Source organism: Protomyctophum parallelum, assembly GCF_964188405.1.
Source record: "Protomyctophum parallelum genome assembly, chromosome: 11".
Lineage (NCBI taxonomy): Eukaryota > Metazoa > Chordata > Actinopteri > Myctophiformes > Myctophidae > Protomyctophum > Protomyctophum parallelum.
In genome coordinates this window covers 12,253,043-12,279,270 of record NC_139707.1, presented here as the reverse complement: position 1 = coordinate 12,279,270, position 26,228 = coordinate 12,253,043, and the positions used below count along the sequence as shown (strand labels likewise).

At 47.1% G+C, this 26,228-nt stretch overlaps 2 protein-coding genes across 2 annotated transcripts in view; one reads left to right on the top strand and one right to left on the bottom strand.

Annotated features, from left to right (window-relative positions):
• The window catches only part of LOC310866890 (limbic system-associated membrane protein-like), a gene marked incomplete at its 5' end in the record, with an annotated part of 38,124 nt that extends 22,514 nt beyond the window's left edge, over window positions 1–15,610 (bottom strand). The window contains 3 exons of the mRNA XM_083776686.1: window positions 1,962–2,093; window positions 14,703–14,828; window positions 15,580–15,610. Coding sequence (XP_083632812.1) covers window positions 1,962–2,093; window positions 14,703–14,828; window positions 15,580–15,610 — 289 coding nt within the window. The remainder of the gene's footprint in view (window positions 1–1,961; window positions 2,094–14,702; window positions 14,829–15,579) is intronic.
• LOC310867339 (protein EOLA1) overlaps window positions 1–26,228 on the top strand; it is a 388,860-nt gene that overhangs the window by 268,421 nt on the left and 94,211 nt on the right. The gene's annotated exons all lie outside the window — the stretch shown is intronic.

The window sequence follows — 26,228 nt, the reverse complement described above, 5'->3', positions numbered from 1 at the left end:
AGGCTTTCTATTTAGTGTGCAAGGCTTACATCCGGTAAGCCACTGTATGCGCTGATTTCCATACACAACACATACACGATCCGTATCCTCTCCTCACCGGATGTTGAATTCACAGTGCTAACGGCCGTATTCTGAACGATGTTTTTTATTAATTAAACTGATATAACAACATAACGTGGCTAATAATTGTTTATTTGGAATGTACTTTGGCTGGTAATTTAGGTAAATATAACGCGACTCACTTGTATAAGTAATGTACCGCGGACAGGCCGCATTTAATGCAATACATTGGCTTTAGTAATGTTGTTAGCTTATAATATTAGCAACTGTAAGCTAACGGCTGGAGGACTACGGACAATCCGGTCAATAACATCATTACACTTAAACATTAATACAATTATGTCATGTTTACATGCCTAGTCAAGCAGTCTGTACATTGCGTGGGGTCACATATATTAATTACATCGATAACACACAAGAAAAGACAAGTGATCTTTCTCTTTTGGAAGGAAAAAAAAGGCAAAACAAAAGGCAGCAACGCGACACTCTTCCATGGCTATGTTGCAATATAGCACTAACGGGCAACGGCAAAATATATCTTTTTCACATGTATTATTAGTTTTATACATTTTAGGAGTGAAAACATGTGTTTAGAAACATATATGATTTAATTTGTTGGAAATGGGATGCAGGCTTGAACAATGTCTTCTCCAGCTGGAGAGGGACGAGTGGGGGAGAGAGTGGCCAATCAAATCGCACCAAAAACACGGTCCCCCTGACCGTTCAGCCGACTGAGTAGTAGTGAAAAAATGTCAGCCTTCCTAGTGTTAATCGGCCGATAATTTAAATAAAAAATATATACTTAAAAAAAAAACAGCAAAAGAAAATCTGGATTTTAATTCAAATAATAGCTGTGTAGATTGGCTTTGTTTGCTACGACAGTATGCAATGTGGCCCTCTGGGGAGTGTGGGAGTGTGGAACTATAGTGGGTCTCTGGAGTGAGTGTGGAACTATAGTGGCCCTCTGGAGTGAGTGTGGAACTATAGTGGCCCTCTGGAGTGAGTGTGGAACTATAGTGGCTCTCTGGAGTGAGTGTGGAACTATAGTGGCTGTCTGGAGTGAGTGTGGAACTATAGTGGCCCTCTGGAGTGAGTGTGGAACTATAGTGGGTCTCTGGAGTGAGTGTGGAACTATAGTGGCTCTCTGGAGTGAGTGTGGAACTATAGTGGCTCTCTAGAGTGAGTGTGGAACTATAGTGGCTCTCTGGAGTGAGTGTGGAACTATAGTGGCCCTCTGGAGTGAGTGTGGAACTATAGTGGCTCTCTGGAGTGAGTGTGGAACTATAGTGGCCCTCTGGAGTGAGTGTGGAACTATAGTGGCCCTCTGGAGTGAGTGTGGAACTATAGTGGCCCTCTGGAGTGAGTGTGGAACTATAGTGGCCCTCTGGAGTGAGTGTGGAACTATAGTGGCTCTCTGGAGTGAGTGTGGAACTATAGTGGCCCTCTGGAGTGAGTGTGGAACTATAGTGGCTCTCTGGAGTGAGTGTGGAACTATAGTGGCTCTCTGGAGTGAGTGTGGAACTATAGTGGGTCTCTGGAGTGATTGTGGAACTATAGTGGGTCTCTGGAGTGAGTGTTGAACTATAGTGGCTCTCTGGAGTGAGTGCGGAACTATAGTGGGTCTCTGGAGTGAGTGGGGAACTATAGTGGGTCTCTGGAGTGAGTGTGGAACTATAGTGGCCCTCTGGAGTGAGTGTGGAACGATAGTGGCTCTCTGGAGTGAGTGTGGAACTATAGTGGGTCTCTGGAGTGAGTGTGGAACTATAGTGGCCCTCTGGAGTGAGTGTGGAACTATAGTGGCTCTCTGGAGTGAGTGTGGAACTATAGTGGCCCTCTGGAGTGAGTGTGGAACTATAGTGGCTCTCTCTCTCCATCGGCAAAGTTGCCCACCCCTGACTTACAGTTAACGACCACGTTGACATATTTGACGTCGGGCGTGGCCACATCGTTGCTGGCCTTGCACTCGTAGCGCCCCGCCTGGTTCCTCATGACGCCTGTGATGTCCAGGTACTCCTCCCCATCCAACGGCTCCGCTGGAAACACAATAACACTTCACATTAGCTATCTCTGGTTTTTTGTAAAGCACAAATTGGTCACACGAGAGAGAGACTCGGAGTAGAACCGCTGCTCCTTCGCCTGGAAAGGAGACAGCTTATAGGTGGTTCGGGGCATCTGGTTAGGATGCCTCTCGGGCGTCTCCCTAGGGAGGTTCTCGACGCACGTCCGACTGGGAGGAGACTCCGCGGAATTTTTTACTTAAGTATACAATACTTAAACACATATACTTTGTTACGTTCCACCATTGTGCGTGTGTGCGTGCAGAAGAAGAAGAAGAAATGCGTTCTGGTAAATCAAGTTTTACCAAGGGTAACTGGACTAAGCATCAGATACTTGTTTACAGCCAGGCCCACATGGAGCATTTCATGGTAGTGGTTCAATGCCTTGTCCAAGGGCACTTCAACGGTGGTAATTTTAACGTGTCGGACCGCTGATTCGAACTGGCGACCATCCGATATCTAGCCCGCTCCGCAATCCACTCGGCCACCGCTGCCACGTGCATGCGTGCGTGCGTGCGTGCATGCCTGATATATCTCCACTTCTGCTTTTTCTGTTGAGAATAATTATCACCTTCTCTCCAGCTGTTATTTTGATTTACTTCTTCTAATCAGGGGACACTTCCCATGTCTCTCTCTCTCAGAGCTGAATAATTATGTTTCTCCATGTTGTCTGGGTGTTAAAGGACCACTTCACCACTTTTCAGCCTACCTTCATATACTTGGCCCTCACCAATGTTCATGATAAAATAGCACAATTTTCTTCAGTTCAGGATCTCTCTCTCTCTCTCTCTCTCTCTCTCTCTCTCTCTCTCTCTCTCTCTCTCTCTCTCTCTCTCTCTCTCTCTCTCTCTCTCTCTCTCTCTCTCTCTCTAAGAAGATATCCACCTATATAATATACAGTATATGATGTCATTATATTAGAGAGGACCAATTATATGAAGAAGGGTTGAAAAGTGGTCCTTTAGGAGAGTAGTCCACCCAAAAACGTACTGATATTATATTATATATATCAATTACACCCCCCATGAATCCTTGAAATCAGAGAGAGAGCGAGAGAGAGAAAGAGAGAGGGAGGGGGATGGGGGGGGGGGTGTAAGTGGGCGGACGCAGCAACTTCAGTTGGTAAATGTGGCACCGGCATCACTTTTCCCCACAATGTGAAACATTTATTTAGCAATAGGCCTATGCTAATTTATGTTAAGCAGCTACTTTGTGAGACGTCTAAAGTTGAGTATAGCATAGCAGGCGCATTTGTTTTTATGTCGTCTGTCACACAACGTGAAAGTGTGCGCCTGTGCGCGTGCATCCATGCATGCGTGCATGCGCGTGTACGTGCCTATGTGTCTATGCCGTCAGCAGACAAAAGAGGCGCTACAAGGACTACAGCAAAAGACCCACATATAGCTTTGAAGCTCTCACCGCATGCCACGCATGCACAGCCATCTTGACAAATACACGACAACAATCAGCAAAGAAGGTCTGAGGGACATGCCCAGCGACTCCAGAGGACATGAAGGTCTGAGGGACATGCCCAGCGACTCCAGAGGACATGAAGGTCTGAGGTACATGCCCAGCGACTCCAGAGGACATGAAGGTCTGAGGGACATGCCCAGCGACTCCAGAGGACATGAAGGTCTGAGGGACATGCCCAGCGACTCCAGAGGACATGAAGGTCTGAGGGACATGCCCAGCGACTCCAGAGGACATGAAGGTCTGAGGGACATGCCCAGCGACTCCAGAGGACATAAGGTCTGAGGGACATGCCCAGCGACTCCAGAGGACATGAAGGTCTGAGGGACATGCCCAGCGACTCCAGAGGACATGAAGGTCTGAGGGACATGCCCAGCGACTCCAGAGGACATGAAGGTCTGAGGGACATGCCCAGCGACTCCAGAGGACATGAAGGTCTGAGGGACATGCCCAGCGACTCCAGAGGACATGAAGGTCTGAGGGACATGCCCAGCGACTCCAGAGGACATGAAGGTCTGAGGGACATGTCCAGCGACTCCAGAGGACATGAAGGTCTGAGGTACATGCCCAGCGACTCCAGAGGACATGAAGGTCTGAGGGACATGCCCAGTGACTCCAGAGGACATGAAGGTCTGAGGGACATGTCCAGCGACTCCAGAGGACATGCATGCAGGCGTCATTCCCCCCCAACGTCCTGTGCACAAAAACTCAATCTGGCTTTAGGAAAGGTCACAGCACAGAAACAGCACTTGTAAAAGTAATGAATGATCTTAGGGTGTCTGCTGACAAGAAACATGTATCCGTTCTCTTACTTCTAGATTTAACGGCTGCATTTGACACGATTGATCATTCAATTTTAATACAGCGTCTGGAGCACTGGATAGGCCTGTCTGGTACGGTCCTGTCCTGGTTTTCCTCCTACCTATCAAACAGAAGTTACTTTGTCAATCTAGCCGAGTTTGACTCAGACAAACACGACATCAGTTCTGGTATTCCACAGGGCTCGATTCTTGGTCCTCTGCTGTTCTCCTTGTACATACTGCCATTGGGCGAACTCATTACCAATCACGGAGTCAATTTTCATTTCTATGCTGATGATACCCAACTATATCTTTCTGTGGCCCCAGACGATCCCTGTGCTTTAGACCCGCTGTTGACCTGTCTGTCTAGCATCAAATGTTGGATGAGTGAGAACTTTCTCAAGCTAAATGAGGATAAGACAGAAGTTCTCATAATCGGTTCTAGCGAGCAGAAATAATCAATAATAAGCAGACTTGGCAACCTGACTGTAGAAAGTAACAGTACAGTAAAGAACCTGGGGGTCATTATTGATTCTGAATTTAATTTTAATTCACACATTAATCATGTTACCAAGATTGCCTTTTTTCACCTTAGAAATATTGCACGAATCAGAGCCTATTTGTCCTTGGACGATGCAAAAACGCCTTTGTTTTTTCTCGGCTTGACTACTGCAATGCACTCTTCTCAGGACTGCCTAAGAAAACGACTGACAGATTACAACTTGTCCAAAATGCAGCAGCTAGAGTTTTAACTAGAACTAAGATGAGAGAACATATTACTCCAGTTTTGGCATCACTGCACTGGCTTCCGGTTGTTTTTAGGATTGATTTTAAAATTATTTTACTTGTCTATAAAGCTCTCAATGGTCTCGCACCTTCCTACCTACATGACTGCCTGCCTAAATATGTCCCAAACCGGCCCCTAAGGTCTTCCACTGCTGGCCTGCTCGCTATGCCTAAAAAAATGGCAACTAAAAAATACGGGGAAGCAGCTTTTTGCTTCTACGGGCCGTCGGCATGGAACAAGCTCCCGCTGTACCTTCGTCAGGCAGCCTCTGTAGACATTTTTAAAGCTCAGCTCAAGACCCACTTCTACAACATTGCTTTTAATTGATCTTTTATTTTTTGTTATTCACTGCTTGTTTTTTAATGTCGTTGCCTTGCTTTATCTGTTCTTATCTTTGTACCACTGCCTTCTCCTGATTTGACACTGCGTTATTGTCCTATTGTTTTAACTGCCTGCCTGTTTTAATGCTGTTTTGTTTTGCTTTTGTTTTTATTATCTTTTCTGCTCTGTAAAGCACTTTGAGCTACATTTATGTATGAAAGGTGCTATATAAATAAAGTTTATTATTATTATTATTATTATACCCCAAAAAGATCCGATAACAAGCTTATTGAGTACATAGGAGGCCTTAAGTATGTTTCACCAGTTTCAATTGAAACGGGCCTCCACCCTCAGGGGGGGCCTCAACAAAATAATGATGTCATAGGTATGTGGGGGCCTCATATTTGGTCTTGAAACAGGCCTCCAGATTCCTAAGGCCGCCCCTGAGAACACACAAACACACCAAGCTGGCCATAGGGGGCGCTAGCTCCCCTCAAAGAGCCAGAATGCAAAATACTTGTCATTCAGCCTCACTTTGAGTTGCTCAGTGGACTGTCTCTCACACAGCGATATGGAGAAAAATATCACACCCGCGTGACGTGAGCGGCACTGTTATCACCATACATCACATTCCGTGCTCAGCCAGTCAGCTTGAGCACATTCCGCACATGCGTGAACACACGCGCATGCGCGAACACACACACACACACACACACACACACACACACACACACACCCTCAAAATACAACACAGCTCAGTGTTAGGGAACGCTGTAGCAATTTACAATTTAGGCATTTAGCAGACGCTCTTAATCCAGAGTGACTTACATTAAGCAAGAACAAAAAAGCATGGGAATGCATCACATAAAAAGCATTTATCATGAAACATGCATAAGCTAAGAACGTAACAGTGGAATATCTATACAATGAAACTATATTATAAACTATACATATATACTATACTATGCTATACGTGTGGAAGACCCATAGATCCCAAGGTAGCCGCAATGAAGTAATAAATATAGCAATAGAGTTCAAACGTTGCACTAATTGGCGTCGTTAAGGCGTGCATGGCAACAGTTTGTGTCTCGTGTGATTTCACACCAAAAGATATAAGATGATGCACCGTGTTGAAAATGACTGTAGACGTCGAGAGAGAGAAGAGAGACAGACAGACAGACAGACAGACAGACAGACAGACAGACAGACAGACAGACAGACAGACAGACAGACAGACAGACAGACAGACAGACAGACAGACAGACAGAGTGATGTTGTCTTGGACCGTTTCTAAAGCAGGACGACCAAAGCGAGCCTATCATGCTGCTGTAGCGGTGAGGAACAAACTGTATTCCTTTGCATGCTACTTCAACAACATGGGACAGATGGATGTTCTTGTCTTCAACACAGTGTCTTTATGCTGGAAGAAGTTACCTCCAGTGGAACCAGGAAGAGGAGACGGTGACCTTGAGGTTCCATCCATGTGCTGGGGCCACACAGCTGTGTTGGTTGAAGATACAGTCTACATCTGGGGGCCTTACTGCAATGTGCTTTATGCATTTGATGTTGACTCCCACAGATCGTTCCAACCCAGGGTTTCTGGGACTGTTCCAGAGGAGAGGAGATGCCACTCAGCCTGTGTGTTGGAGAAGGTCATGTTTATCCATGGAGGACAGACCAAGCTGACTGGAAACACTAATGACATGTACAAGTTGGACACCAGCACAATGGTCTGGTCTTTAATTAACACCAGAGGAACTCCACCTCCTGATTCAACAGCTCACTCTGCCACCATCATTGGTACCAAGATGTTTGTATTCGGGGGCTGGAGGGAGGATCAGGGCTACAACACCATCAGAGTGTTTGACACAGAGACAAACTCCTGGCTGGACACACCTTCTGCACAACTTCTACCAGAAGGACGCTGGTTTCATTCAGCATTCATCTACAATGGAGAGCTGTACATATTTGGTGGCTGGAACGGTAACCAGAACTTCAATGATGTGTGGAAATTCAGTCCAGAGACCTTCTCCTGGAAGAAGGTTGAGCCCAAGGGGAAAGGACCATGTCCAATGTATGGTATGGTATGCTGTTGCATTGTGGGAGATCGTATCTTCTTCTTTGGAGGAATACAAGGAGATCAAACTATCTCTGATAAGCTGTTCATCTTAGACTTGAGTCCTAGTCTTAAGACGTTATGTAAGCTAGAAGTTATTCAGTACGCTCTGGACCAATCAGAACTCCCACACGACATCAGGTGGGAACTGGCAGCCATGGCAACCAACGACAACAGACGACAACAACAACAACAAACAAGACCACATTCCAGACGAAGGAACAGCAGAAAGATCAAGAAATGATGGATCAACATCTCATCCCACCTGATGGTGAGCCACCTCTCAGCATCTCTTACTGAGATTCAAACCTCAGGAGACTCCTTCTCTCCAGACAAGCTCTCTAACCATTCAGCTAGGCATCAAACAATGACAATTGCTCCGTCCAACACAATGCGGTGGAAACACAAACCTGTGTCTGTATGTTCCAAACTGAACACGGTGGAACAATCTTTTTTTATTTAAAGGACCAAGCAGTCCTGAAAGGACTTGGTCCTTTATTGTTATTGTTAGGTTTTTGCCAAAAGAATAATAATTGCGAAACTCGGCCTACAGGAAAAAAAAATCTTAAAGACTATCTGGTACACAGCAAGCTAAAATAAATCAACACACCAGCACGCCAGAGACCAGAATACTTCAAACCCAAACAAAGAAAAATAGAACTACAAAACGCATGTTGGAGATTAAACAACAGATAACAGCCAGCACCAGCAACTGTGTTTATTTAATCACATGTGAAAAATGTGGCTTACAATATGTCGGAGAAACGAGTAAAACAATAGCTGCAAGGCTGAGACAACACAAATACAATATTAACAATGCAAAAAAAGACAACTAAAAGGATTGTTCAACATTACATGGCTCACGGCATTGAAGCTCTAAAAGTATCTGGACTTCAACCCAATCCCAACTGGACAGAAGGACAAAGACGTTTTAATGAAAAACAGTGGATTAAGAACCTCAACACGGATTTTCCTGGAGGTTTAAACATGCCAAAATATTAGACAAGTTGTTTTGATTTTGTACCAAAACTCCACAGCCATATACATGCTAAACACAGCCAACAATCAATGGAAATCAGACTTTGAATATAGGGGACAAATTATCACATTCTACACCAAGCCAACCTGGGACACGAAGCAAGAGTGTACAGTGCACTGAAGTCCCCTCAGTCAACCCCCGCCACTCTTGGCCCTCTCTCTCTCACTCACTCACTGCCTTGCTCTCTCCCACAAAGTTAATGTTAGTAAAGTTACACCTATTTCATGTAAATAACATGGTAAAATGTGCAGCATTGGGAGGTAAAGGGGAGACACTTTCATTGTGAAGGGACGACAGGATGAAGAAAGGTGTTGTTGTTGCTAATTGTCGAGAGTAATGGCTGCGTGTGATATTGAACAGTCAAACTATTCGTATCAATATACGGCTGTATCAACAAAATAATGATGTCATAGGTATATATGGGGGCCTCATATTTGGTCTTGAAACGGGCCTCCAGATTCCTAAGGCCGCCCCTGATGCGTTATCAATAAGATTTGGGCTTATCAAGCCTGTTGTTAAAAAGTAATCATCCATGCTGGCACAAACATGTCGGTCTAAAAGTGTGTATGTATGTATATATATATATATATATATATATATATATATATATATATATATAGGTAAAAAGGTCAATTGCCTTCTGTCTGTTAGAAACCTACTGTATTAAAAGATACTGGTTTCGTACAGAATTTATTGTCTCCCATTTTTCCACAAAATAATAGAAAATGCTCGATAAGTGGGCTCGATAAGAACCCGGCGCGAGGGGCACGGTGGCACAGTTGGTAGTGCTGTCGCCTCACAGCTAGAAGGTCCTGGGTTCGATTCCCGCTCGGGGCGCTGTGGGTGCTGGCGGCGTGTTTCCTCCTCCGCGTCATCAGTGCCCATACCCGAAGGCGGGGTTGGCGAAAGGGCCTTTCTGTGTGGAGTTTGCATGTTCTCCCCGTGTCCCCTAGGGTAGATACCCTCACAAGAAACATGCAGTAATCCTGGTCTCTAAACTGCCTCCCCCTGGCCAGCTGGGGCGCCTGATGGAGGGGAAAGGAACGGGTTATAATAACGTGTTCCTTCCACGCGCTACGTCTAACCAGGGAAACTCCCCCCTGTCAGGTGTAAAGGAGCAACTTGGACACTCAGGCATGAAGGAAGCATGAGTTCAAGTCCGTTGCTCTCCCCTTGTCCCCCATATATGGGGACTAGGTTGGCGGAGGGTGTGTAGAGCCCAGGATCACATCACAGGATGATTGACACAGGGGTGAAAAATGGGTTACAAAATCGTGGGACAAAAAATATAAATAATAAAAAAAAAAAAAATAACCCGGAGCGATAAGCCTGATCGATAAGGTGATCGTTATCAATAAAAATTAACGAGCTCCGATCTTTGTGTTTTGAAACGTGACCCAGACATTCAGTTCAGTTGGCTGTTCATTGTGTTTTTAAACGTGACCCAGACAATCAGTTCAGTTGGCTGTTCATTGTGTTTTTAAACGTGACCCAGACAATCAGTTCAGTTGGCTGTTCATTGTGTTTTTAAACGTGAACCCAGACAATCAGTTCAGTTGGCTGTTCATGGTGTTTTTAAACGTGACCCAGACAATCAGTTCAGTTGGCTGTTCATTGTGTTTTTAAACGTGAACCCAGACAATCAGTTCAGTTGGCTGTTCATGGTGTTTTTAAACGTGACCCAGACAATCAGTTCAGTTGGCTGTTCATTGTGTTTTTAAACGTGAACCCAGACAATCAGTTCAGTTGGCTGTTCATTGTGTTTTTAAACGTGACCCAGACAATCAGTTCAGTTGGCTGTTCATTGTGTTTTTAAACGTGACCCAGACAATCAGTTCAGTTGGCTGTTCATTGTGTTTTTAAACGTGACCCAGACAATCAGTTCAGTTGGCTGTTCATGGTGTTTTTAAACGTGAACCAGACAATCAGTTCAGTTGGCTGTTCATTGCAACGAGGAGGGAGGAAGTCAGTCTTTTAGTCCACTCACTGTCTTTTTGTTGTCATTGCATCGCTTTGATTATGTTAATGAACTGCCGGGATCGTCGCATAATTATTAGTACAGTCTATTTGAGAACGGTGAGGATCAGCCTATAAGGTGAGTGATGACACAGTCTGATGATGACTGTCATGATCCATGTGTTAATTGCCTATATTTCATTCATTGTTTTCTACGGCAAGGGTTGCCTATTTAAGTCTTAACATATTTTGGGCGGGAACCCCTTTTGGTGTTTGAAGCATTATGTTATGCTTTAGCTATTGAAAAATAGCAGATCTACAAGCTCATAGCGCGGCACTCGGTGCCGCGCTATGAGCTTGTACATCTGCATTCACCACGCCACACACGCACGCACGCACGCACGCACGCACTGAAACCTCACAGGGACGACAGTCCTCACCACGTCACACACGCACGCACACGCACGCACGCATACGCAGCACCTGTCAGCACCTTATACTTCACTGCTTGCAATCAGCAAGCTCAGCCACTGTCTGTCACTGACAGCTTGACATGCACTGTTGTGTGTGTGTGTGTGTGTGTGTGTGTGTGTGTGTGTGTGTGTGTGTGTGTGTGTGTGTGTGTGTGTGTGTGTGTGTGTGTGTGTGTCTGTGTGTGTCTGTGTGTGTGTGTGTGTGAGGGTGTGTGTGTGTGTGTGTGTGTGTGTGTGTGTGTGTGTGTGTGTGTGTGTGTGTGTGTGTGTGTGTGTGTGTGTGTGTGTGTGTGTGTGTGTGTGTGTGTGTGTGTGCGCGTGCGTGCGTTCGTGCATGCGTGCATGCACGCTTGTGTGTGTGTTTTAAATATGGCCTCCCTCCGTCTGTGACAAAGAGAGAGACAAAGAGTGTAAAAATCCTCAGTGATCATTTTAGTTAATTTTAGTCTCATTGAGGAGTTCAGTGTGCAGGACAGCTATAGGGGCTCTGTTTTCGTCCATGCTAAACCCCTTATCCCTAAACTACTTTGCCTTTTTCTTTTACTATTTTGAAAAACCTTTTTGAATAGTTAAACACATTCCCTGCCGGCATGTTCTTGGGCACCTTTGTAAACCTTGCCATGCAAGAAAAAAACAAACAAACAAACAAACTACAAATTCAGGACCCCGTGACGCGGCTGTTGAACCGGGAGTAATAGCCGATGTTATACAGCGGGGTCACTCTAGCATGGAACTAGCATGGAGGACGCTAGCCTGCTAACCGGCGCAGCGCGCAAGGTTTTTATTGACATCTTAAGATCAGACTTCATCTCATATCACCAAATCCGCGCTTTAATTCCGAGATAAACTTCGCTAAAGATCATTATGGGACTCTATGGAGCGCGGATGGTTGTTAAGCAACTGTTTTCGTTTTCTCTCGTCCGTTCCAAGATGGATGCCGTTTCAGGCGATACACGCTGTATCCAAGAGGCCTGCCGTAAACGTATCTTTACGGCATTGGCACAAAAGTGTAAACCGTATATATATATATATACACGATTATGGCTCAAAACGTGTTAAAATAGCCAATCTACACCGACACGTTGTGAGCTTCTAGATTGGCTATTTTAACTATTCAAAATGTTAGCAAGGACGAAACTAGAGCCCTTATAGATAGTGTACAAGGTGCCATGGTCGTAGGGAAGGAGACAGAGATAAGTGCACAAGGAGACACGGTTATGGAAGGAAAGGAGACAGAGATAGCGTACAAGGACACAAGGCAGTAGGGAAGGAGAGAGAGGCTGGTGTCTGGACGCTGCGTACAGAAGACGTGTCAAGGTCACTAATCGTCACCCGCTAAAAGCATCCAGCTGCCAAGCAGCTACTTATAAAGAGGTTACAGCCTCAATATTCATAATGGACAACAGAGTGCGCTTTGGCAACGCTCCGAGCCTAACGGACTTGAACAGATGTCTTGTTCTAACGACTCTGTGACGGCAAGATTGGTTCGAAATTAACCCACGCGCATGCACCCTAACACGCATGCGCTCGCACACACACACACACACACACACACACACACGTCACACACACTTGCGCGCACACTAACACAAAATATGAAAATAAATCCCTACTGCCTCTCGCCTGCCTGCACATACGTCATGCCCGTATGAGCGAATAGGCGAAGGGGATCAATGTCACGGTGATTCCCTTTGTTTGACCCCGCAAAAACGTGGAGAGTATGATTATTGTCAGAATAGCAGAAAGTTGAGATTTAACACATTTACTACTACCATTTATTGAAAAATTAGGACAATTCACGCCAGCATTTTTTAAATTTGAGCTCTTATTTTGAAAAGCCACATTTTGCCTCGACCAGAAGTGGGCTTATCTCGGCCAGCTTTACGTTGCCAAGACAACCTTTGTTTACATGATCGATCTATGCCGGTGCACTATAGACCTTCACAGCGTCGGCTCTGTGCCGTCAAAGAAACGCTGTTTTGACCAAATTGGCGATTGAAAGAAACGGATAGAATGGATTATTATCATGGCGACGACGATCTAAGATGAACGATCCAGTGCTGTGCTAACAACACAGCTAGCTAACCTGCTAACGTGAGTAGCATTATGGGTCGCTTGATCGAATGCACTATAAAAAGCAATTGCCGAAGGGCTTTCGGCAATGGCGGCAAGCGTTGGTATCAAAATTAGGCTTCAATTTCCGAAGGGCTTCGGCAATGGTGGTAAAAGTATTAAGCAATATTACACGAGAGGGTGTGGGTTAACGTTATTATTGCCACGACAGGGATGCGGTCAGGAACGAGACGAAGTCGAGTTCCGCAAGCATCACTGAAGCTTTGCTGACGCTGCAAATGACCATCCACCATGCCGTTTAAAAACCAGGAAGAGACCCTGACTACAGGCATCTTCTTGACACTTCTTGGCGCGTATATGTCCCCACGCCCTGTGTAGGCCTACATACTGTATACATAATATGTTGTAAGGTGCATGTAGGGTAGAGAAGTCACAGTGTTAGAATTTCCCCACCGTTTCCACCGTGCTTCTCAACACCGGTTAAACCGGTAACACCGAATCCAACCACTAGGTGTCCTAATAGACCTGCCTCGTATTGATCCAGAAAGTTTAGAAACAGAAACTACAACAGCGCTTGCACTTCCAAAGTAATTATTTACGTCAAGGCTTTAGGCAGTATAGGCAGGCACGGTCAAAAAATGCAACTAGAAGATAAACAATCCAGCAGAACTCTTTTCATCATTTTATTCTCCTCATATGATGAGTCACCGAGACCAACAACGCACCTGTTTCAGGCAGCTCACATAGCCTTCATCAGCGTTGATCAAGACGCTAACAGGAAATCATTACAGGATGAGTTGAGAGCGCAGCACCGTTGCTACAGGTTACTGTGAGTAAATACGCAGAACGCAGCACCGTTGCTACAGGTTACTGTGAGTAAATAAAGCACTAACACGTTGTGGAAGTATAAACTCACCGTACCGTATAAGTCCAATGCACTATAGTCTGAATGCAGCTCAGACCTGTCACCAAAGCGAAAGTGAAATCTGACACCATGCTGGTGTGTGTTCAGACAGCTCCGCTCTGCCTGCTGCAGATCACTTCTGTTCTCTTCATCATAATAATAAGAATGCAACCTGTTATCTGACTAAAGTATTGATAACCTGCTTATAAGCACACGGGTGCCACATGAAAATGAACTGAAGTGGGTTTTATAGGGTACACGAGAAAATATAGTCTAGTATTAAAAAAAATAATAAAACGGTGCTATCGGTGTGCAAGTAATGTACTCGGTGGCATGCCCGCCCACCGGTAACACCGGTATCACCGGACACCGTGACATGCCTAATGTAGGGATGCTGGCTCTTACCTGAGGGGTTGAGTAGTCTCCAGCGCCCTGTGTAGGCCTACATACTGTATACATAATATGTTAAGGTGCATGTAGGGATGCTGGCTCTTACCTGAGGGGTTGAGTAGTCCTGTGTAGGCCTACATACTGTATACATAATATGTTGTAAGGTGCATGTAGGGATGCTGGCTCTTACCTGTGTAGGCCTACATACTGTATACATAATATGTTGTACGGTGCATGTAGGGATGCTGGCTCTTACCTGAGGGGTTGAGTAGTCTCCAGGTGATGGTAGGATCTGGTCTGCCGCTCGCCAGACAGCTGAGCGTCACGTTACTGCCCTCGTTCACGCTGATGTCTTCTGACACTTTGTAGATGTTGGCTGGAACTATAGGAGAAGGAGGAGATGTAGATGTAGATGAAGATGAAGAAGAAGAGATCAATCAATCAATAAAAAGAATCACACCTGTGTGAAGTGAGGGTGCCCTTATCATCGTACATCAACATGTCGATTTGCTCAGACACATATGATGTAAATTCTCCTTTCATTGTCAATGGCAAATGTGACACGAGCTATAGCAGAAATCTGTATATAGGAGGGGCTAGTGCATGCCCTCAAAAAGCTGTATATAGGAGGGGCTAGTGCCCTCAAAAAGCTGTATATAGGAGGGGCTAGTGCCCTCAAAAAGCTGTATATAGGAGGGGCTAGTGCCCTCAAAAAGCTGTAGGAGGGGCTAGTGCCCTCAAAAACTAGCAGATGATCTACATGCAGCATACCTGAAGTAATACACTACTAATTCACTTCTAGCGGCACACGTTGTGAATGGGAATAACTATAAACAACAGTGCAAAGTAGACCTACGTACTGTATATGGAAACATAAAGTAAATGAAATAGCACCAAAATAAGGAAAGCTAAATAAAATACATAAAGTAAAGACATTGTAGTACACTCAGTGAGCTAAATACAGTGTATGGTGTGTTTAATGCACAGCTCAATTGGAGTCTCTCATTTCGTCTTTTGTTCAATGACAGATTTTAGGCAAAATGTGCAGATGAGTAAGCTCGGAAAAAAACACTTTTGGCGTGCGGGGGGACCGGGGGGGTCTCCGCAGGTCTGCACGGGGGTCCGCGGTATACTCTGAGGGGGTTCCGTTCCCTGTTCATTCATGGCCACTGCGCGGTTGTCTGCACTCTGTCGCTCTAAACAGCTCTGGTCTGAGAGACTGCAATGAGCCGCACTGCCTGATGGCGGCGCCCTGTGTTATAGATTATCAAGCTACTAGGCATGTAAAGATATATCGTATATCGATATATATCGATATTAATCCCGCCGATATGAATCGATTCATTGAAATAAAAAAAATAAAACATAAAAAAAAAGCTTTAGTCATATTCCATCATATTCAAGTGCTTTTGGAGAGAAATGATAGTCACTTTCAGTAGTAGAGCACTGTAGAGGGGAGCTGTGTGTGTCTGTGACTGTAGAGGGGAGCTGTGTGTGTCTGTGACTGTAGAGGGGAGCTGTGTGTGTCTGTGACTGTAGAGGGGAGCTGTGTGTGTGTGTGTGTGTGTCTGTGACTGTAGAGGGGAGCTGTGTGTGTCTGTGACTGTAGAGGGGAGCTGTGTGTGTCTGTGACTGTAGAGGGGAGCTGTGTGTGTCTGTGACTGTAGAGGGGAGCTGTGTGTGTCTGTGACTGTAGAGGGGAGCTGTGTGTGTCTGTGACTGTAGAGGGGAGCTGTGTGTGTCTATGACTGTAGAGGGGAGCTGTGTGTGTCTGTGACTGTAGAGGGGAGGGAGCTGTGTGTGTCTGTGACTGTAGAGGGGAGCTGTGTGTGTCTGTGACTGTAGAGGGGAGCTGTGTGTGTCTGTGACTGCAGAGGGGAGCTGTGTGTGTCTGTGACTGTAGAGGGGAGCTGTGTGTGTCTGTGACTGTAGAGGGGAGCTGTGTGTGTCTGTGACTGTAGAGGGGAGATGTGTGTGTCTGTGACTGTAGAGAGGAGCTGTGTGTGTCTGTGACTGTAGAGGGGAGCTGTGTGTGTCTGTGACTGTAGAGGGGAGGGAGCTGTGTGTGTGTCTGTGACTGTAGAGGGGAGCTGTGTGTGTCTGTGACTGTAGAGGGGAGCTGTGTGTGTGTGTGACTGTAGAGGGGAGCTGTGTGTGTGTGTGTGTGTGTGTGTGTGTGTGTGTGTGTGTGTCTGTGACTGTAGAGGGGAGCTGTGTGTGTCTGTGACTGTAGAGGGGAGCTGTGTGTGTCTGTGACTGTAGAGGGGAGCTGTGTGTGTCTGTGACTGTAGAGGGGAGCTGTGTGTGTCTGTGACTGTAGAGGGGAGCTGTGTGTGTCTGTGACTGTAGAGGGGAGCTGTGTGTGTCTGTGACTGTAGAAGGGAGCTGTGTGTGTCTGTGACTGTAGAGGGGAGCTGTGTGTGTCTGTGACTGTAGAGGGGAGCTGTGTGTGTCTGTGACTGTAGAGGGGAGCTGTGTGTGTCTGTGACTGTAGAAGGGAGCTGTGTGTGTCTGTGACTGTAGAGGGGAGCTGTGTGTGTCTGTGACTGTAGAGGGGAGCTGTGTGTGTCTGTGACTGTAGAGGGGAGCTGTGTGTGTGTCTGTGAGTGTAGAGGGGAGCTGTGTGTGTCTGTGACTGTAGAGGGGAGCTGTGTGTCTGTGACTGTAGAGGGGAGCTGTGTGTGTCTGTGACTGTAGAGGGGAGCTGTGTGTCTGTGACTGTAGAGGGGAGCTGTGTGTGTCTGTGACTGTAGAGAGGAGCTGTGTGTGTCTGTGACTGTATGGGAGCTGTGTGTGTCTGTGACTGTAGAGGGGAGCTGTGTGTGTCTGTGACTGTAGAAGGGAGCTGTGTGTGTCTGTGTCTGTAGAGGGGAGCTGTGTGTGTCTGTGACTGTAGAGGGGAGCTGTGTGTGTCTGTCACTGTATGGGAGCTGTGTGTGTCTGTGACTGTAGAGGGGAGCTGTGTGTGTCTGTGACTGTAGAGGGGAGCTGTGTGTGTCTGTGACTGTAGAGGGGAGCTGTGTGTGTCTGTGACTGTAGAGGGGAGCTGTGTGTGTCTGTGACTGTAGAGGGGAGCTGTGTGTGTCTGTGACTGTAGAGGGGAGCTGTGTGTGTCTGTGACTGTAGAGGGGAGCTGTGTGTGTGTGTGTGTGTGTGTGTGTGTGTGTGTCTGTGACTGTAGAGGGGAGCTGTGTGTGTCTGTGACTGTAGAGGGGAGCTGTGTGTGTCTGTGACTGTAGAGGGGAGCTGTGTGTGTCTGTGACTGTAGAGAGGAGCTGTGTGTGTCTGTGACTGTAGAGGGGAGCTGTGTGTGTCTGTGACTGTAGAGAGGAGCTGTGTGTGTCTGTGACTCTAGAGGGGAGCTGTGTGTGTCTGTGACTGTAGAGGGGAGCTGTGTGTGTCTGTGACTGTAGAGGGGAGCTGTGTGTGTGTGTGTGTGTGTGTGTGTGTGTGTCTGTGACTGTAGAGGGGAGCTGTGTGTGTCTGTGACTGTAGAGGGGAGCTGTGTGTCTGTGACTGTAGAGGGGAGCTGTGTGTGTCTGTGACTGTAGAGGGGAGCTGTGTGTGTCTGTGACTGTAGAGGGGAGCTGTGTGTGTCTGTGACTGTAGAGGGGAGCTGTGTGTGTCTGTGACTGTAGAGGGGAGCTGTGTGTGTCTGTGACTGTAGAGGGGAGCTGTGTGTGTCTGTGACTGTAGAGGGGAGCTGTGTGTGTCTGTGACTGTAGAGGGGAGCTGTGTGTATATTATTACTGTACATTATTGCTGAGTATACCTGGTGGTTCCCTTCAGTATATAGTTTCAGTGTCAATATTTGTTGCATCCCTGATTCCCTACTATTATATATATACTACTACTATTATTATATATGGATAGACTATAGTTACACTGCGCAAAAAGCATGCAATACGGATGTGTATATTACAGGAAACGTTTATCGAAGAACGACTAGCCTCGATACCCAGGCTTTCATTTCGTCTGCGCGAAAGATGAAAGCCTGGAAAAAGCCGTGGGCTGAACCAGTCTAAAAGTGGGAGTCAACCCTTCCGGGTGGGCGTCGCTCTAAATGATGTGACGTAGCGCTGCACTAGGGGGGAGAGGAGGGGCCGGGGGTGACGGACAGATCGATGAGATCCAATCAGGGTGCGCGCATTTCTGAGGCGCGACCCGCCCCTCTAGACCAGAAATGTCTCTGCTTAGGTCAGGCTAAAGAACGACTGACATAGAAACATAGCTTTTTCAGAAAACTGTCAGGATGTAGAAGACATTTTTTAGAATCTGATCTCAGGTGAAAATGGGTTAAACTGTCCAACAAACTCCGGTAAACTCCCGAATTGTACCATCACACCTGCATATTACTGTATATTACTGTATATGTGCCTGCTACATTTCAGGTTTACAGGAAAACATAGTGCCCCTAATTTGCCCGTTAACCCATTCTGACCTGAGATCAGATTCACACGAGGTTTCCGCCGGACACACACTGGTCTGATGAACCCATTCTGACCTGAGATCAGATTAAAAAAATGTCAGTCGCTCTTCGATTTTTCAAAAATAGCAGACCTACAAGCTCGTATCGCGCCACTCGGTGGCGCGATATGAGCTTGTAGATCTGCTATTTTTAAATAGCTAAAGCATAACATGATGCTGACACCAAAATGGGTGCCCGGTCAGAATGGGTTAACTGTCCTTTTGACGCAGTAAAGGAGTATATACTCTAGGCCTAGTTGGGTCACTAAAAAAATGACTTATCCCAAAAAGCCTTCTGAATTCATGGAGGGTATTTTTTTGTTAGACTCCGCCGGTATACATGCAGAATCTCAGATTAATCAATTTTGGGGCGGGAACCCCTTTTGGTGTTATAGCATCATGTTATGCTTTAGCTATTGAAAAATAGCAGATCTACTTGTAGGTCTGCTATTTTTGAAAAATCGAAGAACGACTGACACAGAAACATAGCTTTATCAGAAAACTGTCAGGATGTAGAAGACATTTTTTAGAATCTGATCTCAGGTCAGAATGGGTTAAAAGTGTCAGCGTTTCTCGACCACATAGTCCACAATAAGGTAACTGGCATGCACACACACGCACACGCACACGCATACGCACACACACACACACACGCGCACACGCACACATGCGCGCACACGCACACGCACACGCACAGAAGGAATCCGACATGAATTGAGTTTGACATTGGGACGATGCTTTCTGCCTGGCTACAACCACAGCTGTCATGATCACTTTTAACACGCTTTGGGCGGGAACCCCTTTTGGTGTTTTAAACAATATGTTATGCTTTAGCTATTGAAAAATAGCAGATCTACAAGCTCATAGGTCTGCTATTTTTGAAAAATCGTAAAAATGTGGCGCAAATCTTTGAATATATAATATTCTTTCAGAGCAGAACGTTTTCAACTCAAGTCTAAATGGGTTAAAGTCCGTGCGTGATACCTCTTATAAAAAGCGCTTCAGTTCCTATACCAACTCTCTGAAGAAGAGGCTAATCATGTTGACGCTAACTGTGTGTGACTATTAGCTATAGAGTCGCTGGTTGTGAATTGTACTTTGTACTTTGCAATAAGGCTAATTTGCATAGAATGGCGCTGTGTCGGTGCCAAATGTATGCATATCATTATAACCTCATTTAAATAAAGTACAAATACTGTATATAGCACTGGAGCAGCCAGGTGGTATATCTTCTTGGCAGTGCAGTTACTAGTAGGTCCATTTCAGTTCATTTTTGTTCATTATTTGTAGCTGCAAAAGCCGTCAAGTCCTGTTGTAAAGCCACCCCTGAGAATGTAAAAAAAGTCACACCTGTGTGAACCGAGTGGTGCAACTCCCCTCTCTCTCTCTCTCTCTCTCTCTCTCTCTCTCTCTCTCTCTCTCTCATTAGCAGGCAACAGTGCAGCACTGTCTCTTTCTCTCTGTTTCTGCATGGCACAACAGCGCCCCTACTGGTACTCATTATACTGGTGCTCATCAACCCATTCTGACCTGAGATCAGATTCTAAAAAGGTCTTCTACATCCTGACAGTTTTCTGAAAAAGCTATGTTTCTGTGTCAGTCGTTCTTCGACTTTTCAAAAATAGCAGACCTACAAGCTCGTAGCGCGCCACTCGGTGGCGCGCTATGAGCTTGTAGATCTGCTATTTTTCAATAGCTAAAGCATGACATGATGCTATAACACCAAAAGGGGTTCCCGCCCAAAATGGGTTAACACATAGGTTAACCACACATAGACACGGACATTGCTGTTCCTTGGAGTGGTTGGCACCACTCAAAAATGTACAGTTTACACTGTGAGAGTTCAATGGGCAGTTTACACTGTCAGAGTTCAATGGACAGTGTAGCTTGTATGTTGGTCGTACATGAAGAAAAGTCTATGTTAAACACAAAACTGAACTAGCTGGGACTCTACAGTACATGGAGCTTGCGGCAAGCTAACAATGAGATCTGTTTTATAACTGTATTTAAAAGCATAATCCAACTCCTTCTTTGAACACTATTTTAGAGGCATAGCAAATTGCATTGTTATTAATGATTTTGTATGTTTCAAAATCTCTAGTACTTTTCTTTAGCCATTCGTACTACTACTATTTCTTTGGCCATTTCTTTGGCATTTGTTCGGGTGGCTGGCATCTCCCTTAGAGATAGGGTGAGAAGCTCAGTCACGCGAGAGAGAGACTCAGAGTACAGTTGCTACTTCTTCGCCTATAGAAAGGAGCCAGCTTAGGTAACCAGATGCTTCTCGGGCGCCTCCCTATAGGGAGGTCCTCAAGGCACGTCCCATTGGGAGGAGACCCCGGGGCAGACCAAGGATCACGTCCCACTGGGAGGAGACCCCGGGGCAGACCAAGGATCACGTCCCACTGGGAGGAGACCCCGGGGCAGACCAAGGGTCACGTCCCACTGGGAGGAGACCCCGGGGCAGACCAAGGACCACGTCCCACTGGGAGGAGACCCCGGGGCAGACCAAGGACCACGTCCCACTGGGAGGAGACCCCGGGGCAGACCAAGGGTCACGTCCCACTGGGAGGAGACCCCGGGGCAGACCAAGGACCACGTCCCACTGGGAGGAGACCCCGGGGCAGACCAAGGGTCACGTCCCACTGGGAGGAGACCCCGGGGCAGACCAAGGACCACGTCCCACTGGGAGGAGACCCCGGGGCAGACCAAGGATCACGTCCCACTGGGAGGAGACCCCGGGGCAGACCAAGGACCACGTCCCACTGGGAGGAGACCCCGGGGCAGACCAAGGGTCACGTCCCACTGGGAGGAGACCCCGGGGCAGACCAAGGACCACGTCCCACTGGGAGGAGACCCCGGGGCAGACCAAGGACCACGTCCCACTGGGAGGAGACCCCGGGGCAGACCAAGGACCACGTCCCACTGGGAGGAGACCCCGGGGCAGACCGAGGCGTAGTTGGAGGAGAGAGAGGGGAGTTGCACCACTCGGTTCACACGGGTGTGATTTTTTTTTTCTATAGTAAAAAATGGCAAATACGTTTAGAGATAAGGGTTAAGGGTTAAGGGGTTTAGAGCTAAGGGTTAAGGGGTTTAGGGTTAAGGGTTAAGGCCAAGGGTTTAGAGATAGAGGTTAAGGGGTTTAGAGATAAGGGTTAAGGGTGGTGCAAGATATAGCCCTAGTCTTTTTAGCTGTTTAGAACCCATTTTGGGCGGGAACCCCTTTTGGTGTTTTAAACATTGTTATAATTTCGCTATTGAAAAATAGCAGATCTACAAGCTCATAGCGCGCCACCGAGTGGCGCGCTACGAGCTTGTAGGTCTGCTATTGTAGGTCTGTGAACGTTTTTAACTCAAATCTTTGCTTCTGGGGAGGTCCCTGGAACAACATATTTTCAGATGGGGGGTCTCGGAGGCGCAATTACAGATCATTTTTGTGGTCCTTGACATGAAATATTGAGTGATATAGGCCTAGAAACATAGATATTTCAGAAAACTGTCAGGATTTAGATTTTTTTTCAGGCCTAAATGGGTTTAAAGCCACACCCCTTAGCGTTTTCCTTCAGAATGCAGGGCACGCGTTGCATTTTGAGAGAAAAGGGCCACATCCCATGGGCTCTTCCCTGACCAGCTCGATAAAGCCAGCTCGTATCAAAAGGTCAATGCAGCTTCTTTGGAAACTAATTGTGCTTCGTTTTGGCTTCAGATCTCAAATTAGCAAGTTAATGTAGTAAAAGAAGTAGAGTGAAAGTACTCCGCATGCACGCACGCACGCACGCGCACACACACACACACACACACAGAACCCTTCTCCGGCAAAAGCTCAGCTTAGTTGGATTAAGAAATGTAGACGCGTTCCGTTTTAAAACAATTCAGCCATCCAGCTGTAATCAATCAGTGAGGATGACGTGGTCTATATATCACTATATATCACCCTCAAAAAACCGTAGGTGGGCCATGAAGTATGAGACATTGTATTATGTAGACAGGAGATGGGGGGGGGGGGGGGGGCACAAGATCAATGACTATGTAATATGATGAATTATGGGGAAATAAAAACATGCAGACAAATATAACCAAAAAATCACACCCGCGTGAACTGAGTGGTGCAACTCAAACACCACCTCTCTCTCTCTCTCTCTCTCTCTCTCTCTCTCATTAGCAGGCAACAGTGCAGCACTATCCCTCTCTCTGTTTCTGGCACAACAGCGCCCCTACTGGTACTCATAGTCATATACTGGTGCCCATTAACCAACACATAGGCGGACACATAAGGTGAACACGGACATTGCTGTTCCTTGGAGTGGTTGCACCACTCAGAAACCTGAGGAACCTTCTAGTGCGGTATACATATTCTTGTAGGATGTTTTGTAGCTCAGTGGTTTTCAACCATGACTTTCATATCGAAGCCCACTATTTATTGGGCATTTGATTTGAGCCACGCACGATGCATGTCATCAAATGGTGATTTGATGACATTTCGCCTAAGTAGCTCTCAGACCCAAAACTGAATTGAATAAGAGTTTATCCACAATTCCATGCTGTGTGGATGAGATATACCACTAGGAGAGATAACAGGCAAATGTGATTTAAAAACAAAGAGATACAATTCTTCTACATTCTCCAATTGTGGAGACTTCTTGTAAATTACGTAATGCGGATGTTAAACAAGAAAGAACTCTTTCTTGAGAGCATATACAATTAAACCATATGGACCCGCAAGAGTCCATTTGGTTTCATTTTACACTCTCAAGAGTTAAAGATCTATAAAGGTCCATTTGGTTGCCAACTCTCCATCATTTAGTTGGGGGCCATCTGGAACCCCTCAACTTCAAGGACCTAATGTTTAATTCTTATTGTACAACAGGTCGTTTCGATGAAGCATTCTGATTGGTTGAAACAGCCTTCTAGCCGTGGGTTAAACCAGCACCGTTCACCACCTACTCAAAACAAAGAATTCAGCTGCTCTGTTCTCCCAGAGCGCTAGCAAACTCGGTGGCTATAGGCTAGCTAGTTTCTTGGGACATTTGCGGTCGTAGTGACTACATCTGTCATTAAGGGGCACGGTGGCACAGTTGGTAGTGCTGTCGCCTCACAGCTAGAAGGTCCTGGGTTCGATTCCCGCTGGGGACGCTGTGGGCACTGGGGTATGGGTATGGGTGTTGGTGGGACGTCCTCTATCGGACAGCAGGGGTGGACTGGCCACAGGACATACCCGGTGGGCCGCGACCGTAGGGGGGCCGCTCGAGTTATGATATGACAGGCAGGCAGGCCAATAGGCGGCAGGCCACCGGGAAAGGTCCGGGCGTGCTGCCATTCTGCCAGTGCCATCATGATAATGTCACTGTACCTGTATCAGTGACAAATAAAACCCTCTATTTTGAATTATTTTGCCAGCATCATTCTTGTGAGAGCAACAAAGGGTTGTGTGTAGTTGTCTGTTGGATTGTATCATTTATGTTCTGTAAAAGTGCTGGTATTAGGGGCTCCTCGACGGAGCGGGCGGTATAGTTTCTGCTATCTGCGCGCTGGTTGTGGTCAATGTGGTGGGCTGGTCTGGTCTGGTTGTGGTTAATGTGGTGGGCTGGTCTGGTCTGGTTGTGGTCAATGTGGTGGGCTGGTCTGGTCTGGTTGTGGTCAATGTGGTGGGCTGGTCTGGTCTGGTTGTGGTCAATGTGGTGGGCTGGTCTGGTCTGGTTGTGGTCAATGTGGTGGGCTGGTCTGGTCTGGTTGTGGTCAATGTGGTGGGCTGGTCTGGTCTGGTTGTGGTCAATGTGGTGGGCTGGTCTGGTCTGGTTGTGGTCAATGTGGTGGGCTGGTCTGGTCTGGTTGTGGTCAATGTGGTGGGCTGGTCTGGTCTGGTTGTGGTCAATGTGGTGGGCTGGTCTGGTCTGGTTGTGGTCAATGTGGTGGGCTGGTCTGGTCTGGTTTGGTTGTGGTCAATGTGGTGGGCTGGTCTGGTCTGGTTGTGGTCAATGTGGTGGGCTGGTCTGGTCTGGTTGTGGTCAATGTGGTGGGCTGGGCTGGGTCTGGTTGTGGTCAATGTGGTGGGCTGGTCTGGTCTGGTTGTGGTCAATGTGGTGGGCTGGTCTGGTCTGGTTGTGGTCAATGTGGTGGGCTGGTCTGGTCTGGTTGTGGTCAATGTGGTGGGCTGGTCTGGTCTGGTTGTGGTCAATGTGGTGGGCTGGTCTGGTCTGGTTGTGGTCAATGTGGTGGGCTGGTCTGGTCTGGTTGTGGTCAATGTGGTGGGCTGGGCTGGTCTGGTTGTGGTCAATGTGGTGGGCTGGTCTGGTCTGGTTGTGGTCAATGTGGTGGGCTGGTCTGGTCTGGTTGTGGTCAATGTGGTGGGCTGGTCTGGTCTGGTTGTGGTCAATGAGGTGGGCTGGTCTGGTCTGGTTGTGGTCAATGTGGTGGGCTGGTCTGGTTGTGGTCAATGTGGTGGGCTGGTCTGGTCTGGTTGTGGTCAATGTGGTGGGCTGGTCTGGATGTGGTCAATGTGGTGGGCTGGTCTGGTTGTGGTCAATGTGGTGGGCTGGTCTGGTTGTGGTCAATGTGGTGGGGCTGGTCTGGTCTGGTTGTGGTCAATGTGGTGGGCTGGTCTGGTCTGGTTGTGGTTAATGTGGTGGGCTGGTCTGGTCTGGTTGTGGTCAATGTGGTGGGCTGGTCTGGTCTGGTTGTGGTCAATGTGCTGGGCTGGTCTGGTCTGGTTGTGGTCAATGTGGTGGGCTGGTCTGGTCTGGTTGTGGTCAATGTGGTGGGCTGGTCTGGTCTGGTTGTGGTCAATGTGGTGGGCTGGTCTGGTCTGGTTGTGGTCAATGTGGTGGGCTGGTCTGGTCTGGTTGTGGTCAATGTGGTGGGCTGGTCTGGTCTGGTTGTGGTCAATGTGGTGGGCTGGTCTGGTCTGGTTGTGGTCAATGTGGTGGGCTGGTCTGGTCTGGTTGTGGTCAATGTGGTGGGCTGGTCTGGTCTGGTTGTGGTCAATGTGGTGGGCTGGTCTGGTCTGGTTGTGGTCAATGTGGTGGGCTGGTCTGGTCTGGTTGTGGTCAATGTGGTGGGCTGGTCTGGTCTGGTTGTGGTCAATGTGGTGGGCTGGTCTGGTCTGGTTGTGGTCAATGTGGTGGGCTGGTCTGGTCTGGTTGTGGTCAATGTGGTGGGCTGGGCTGGTCTGGTTGTGGTCAATGTGGTGGGCTGGTCTGGTCTGGTTGTGGTCAATGTGGTGGGCTGGTCTGGTCTGGTTGTGGTCAATGTGGTGGGCTGGTCTGGTCTGGTTGTGGTCAATGAGGTGGGCTGGTCTGGTCTGGTTGTGGTCAATGTG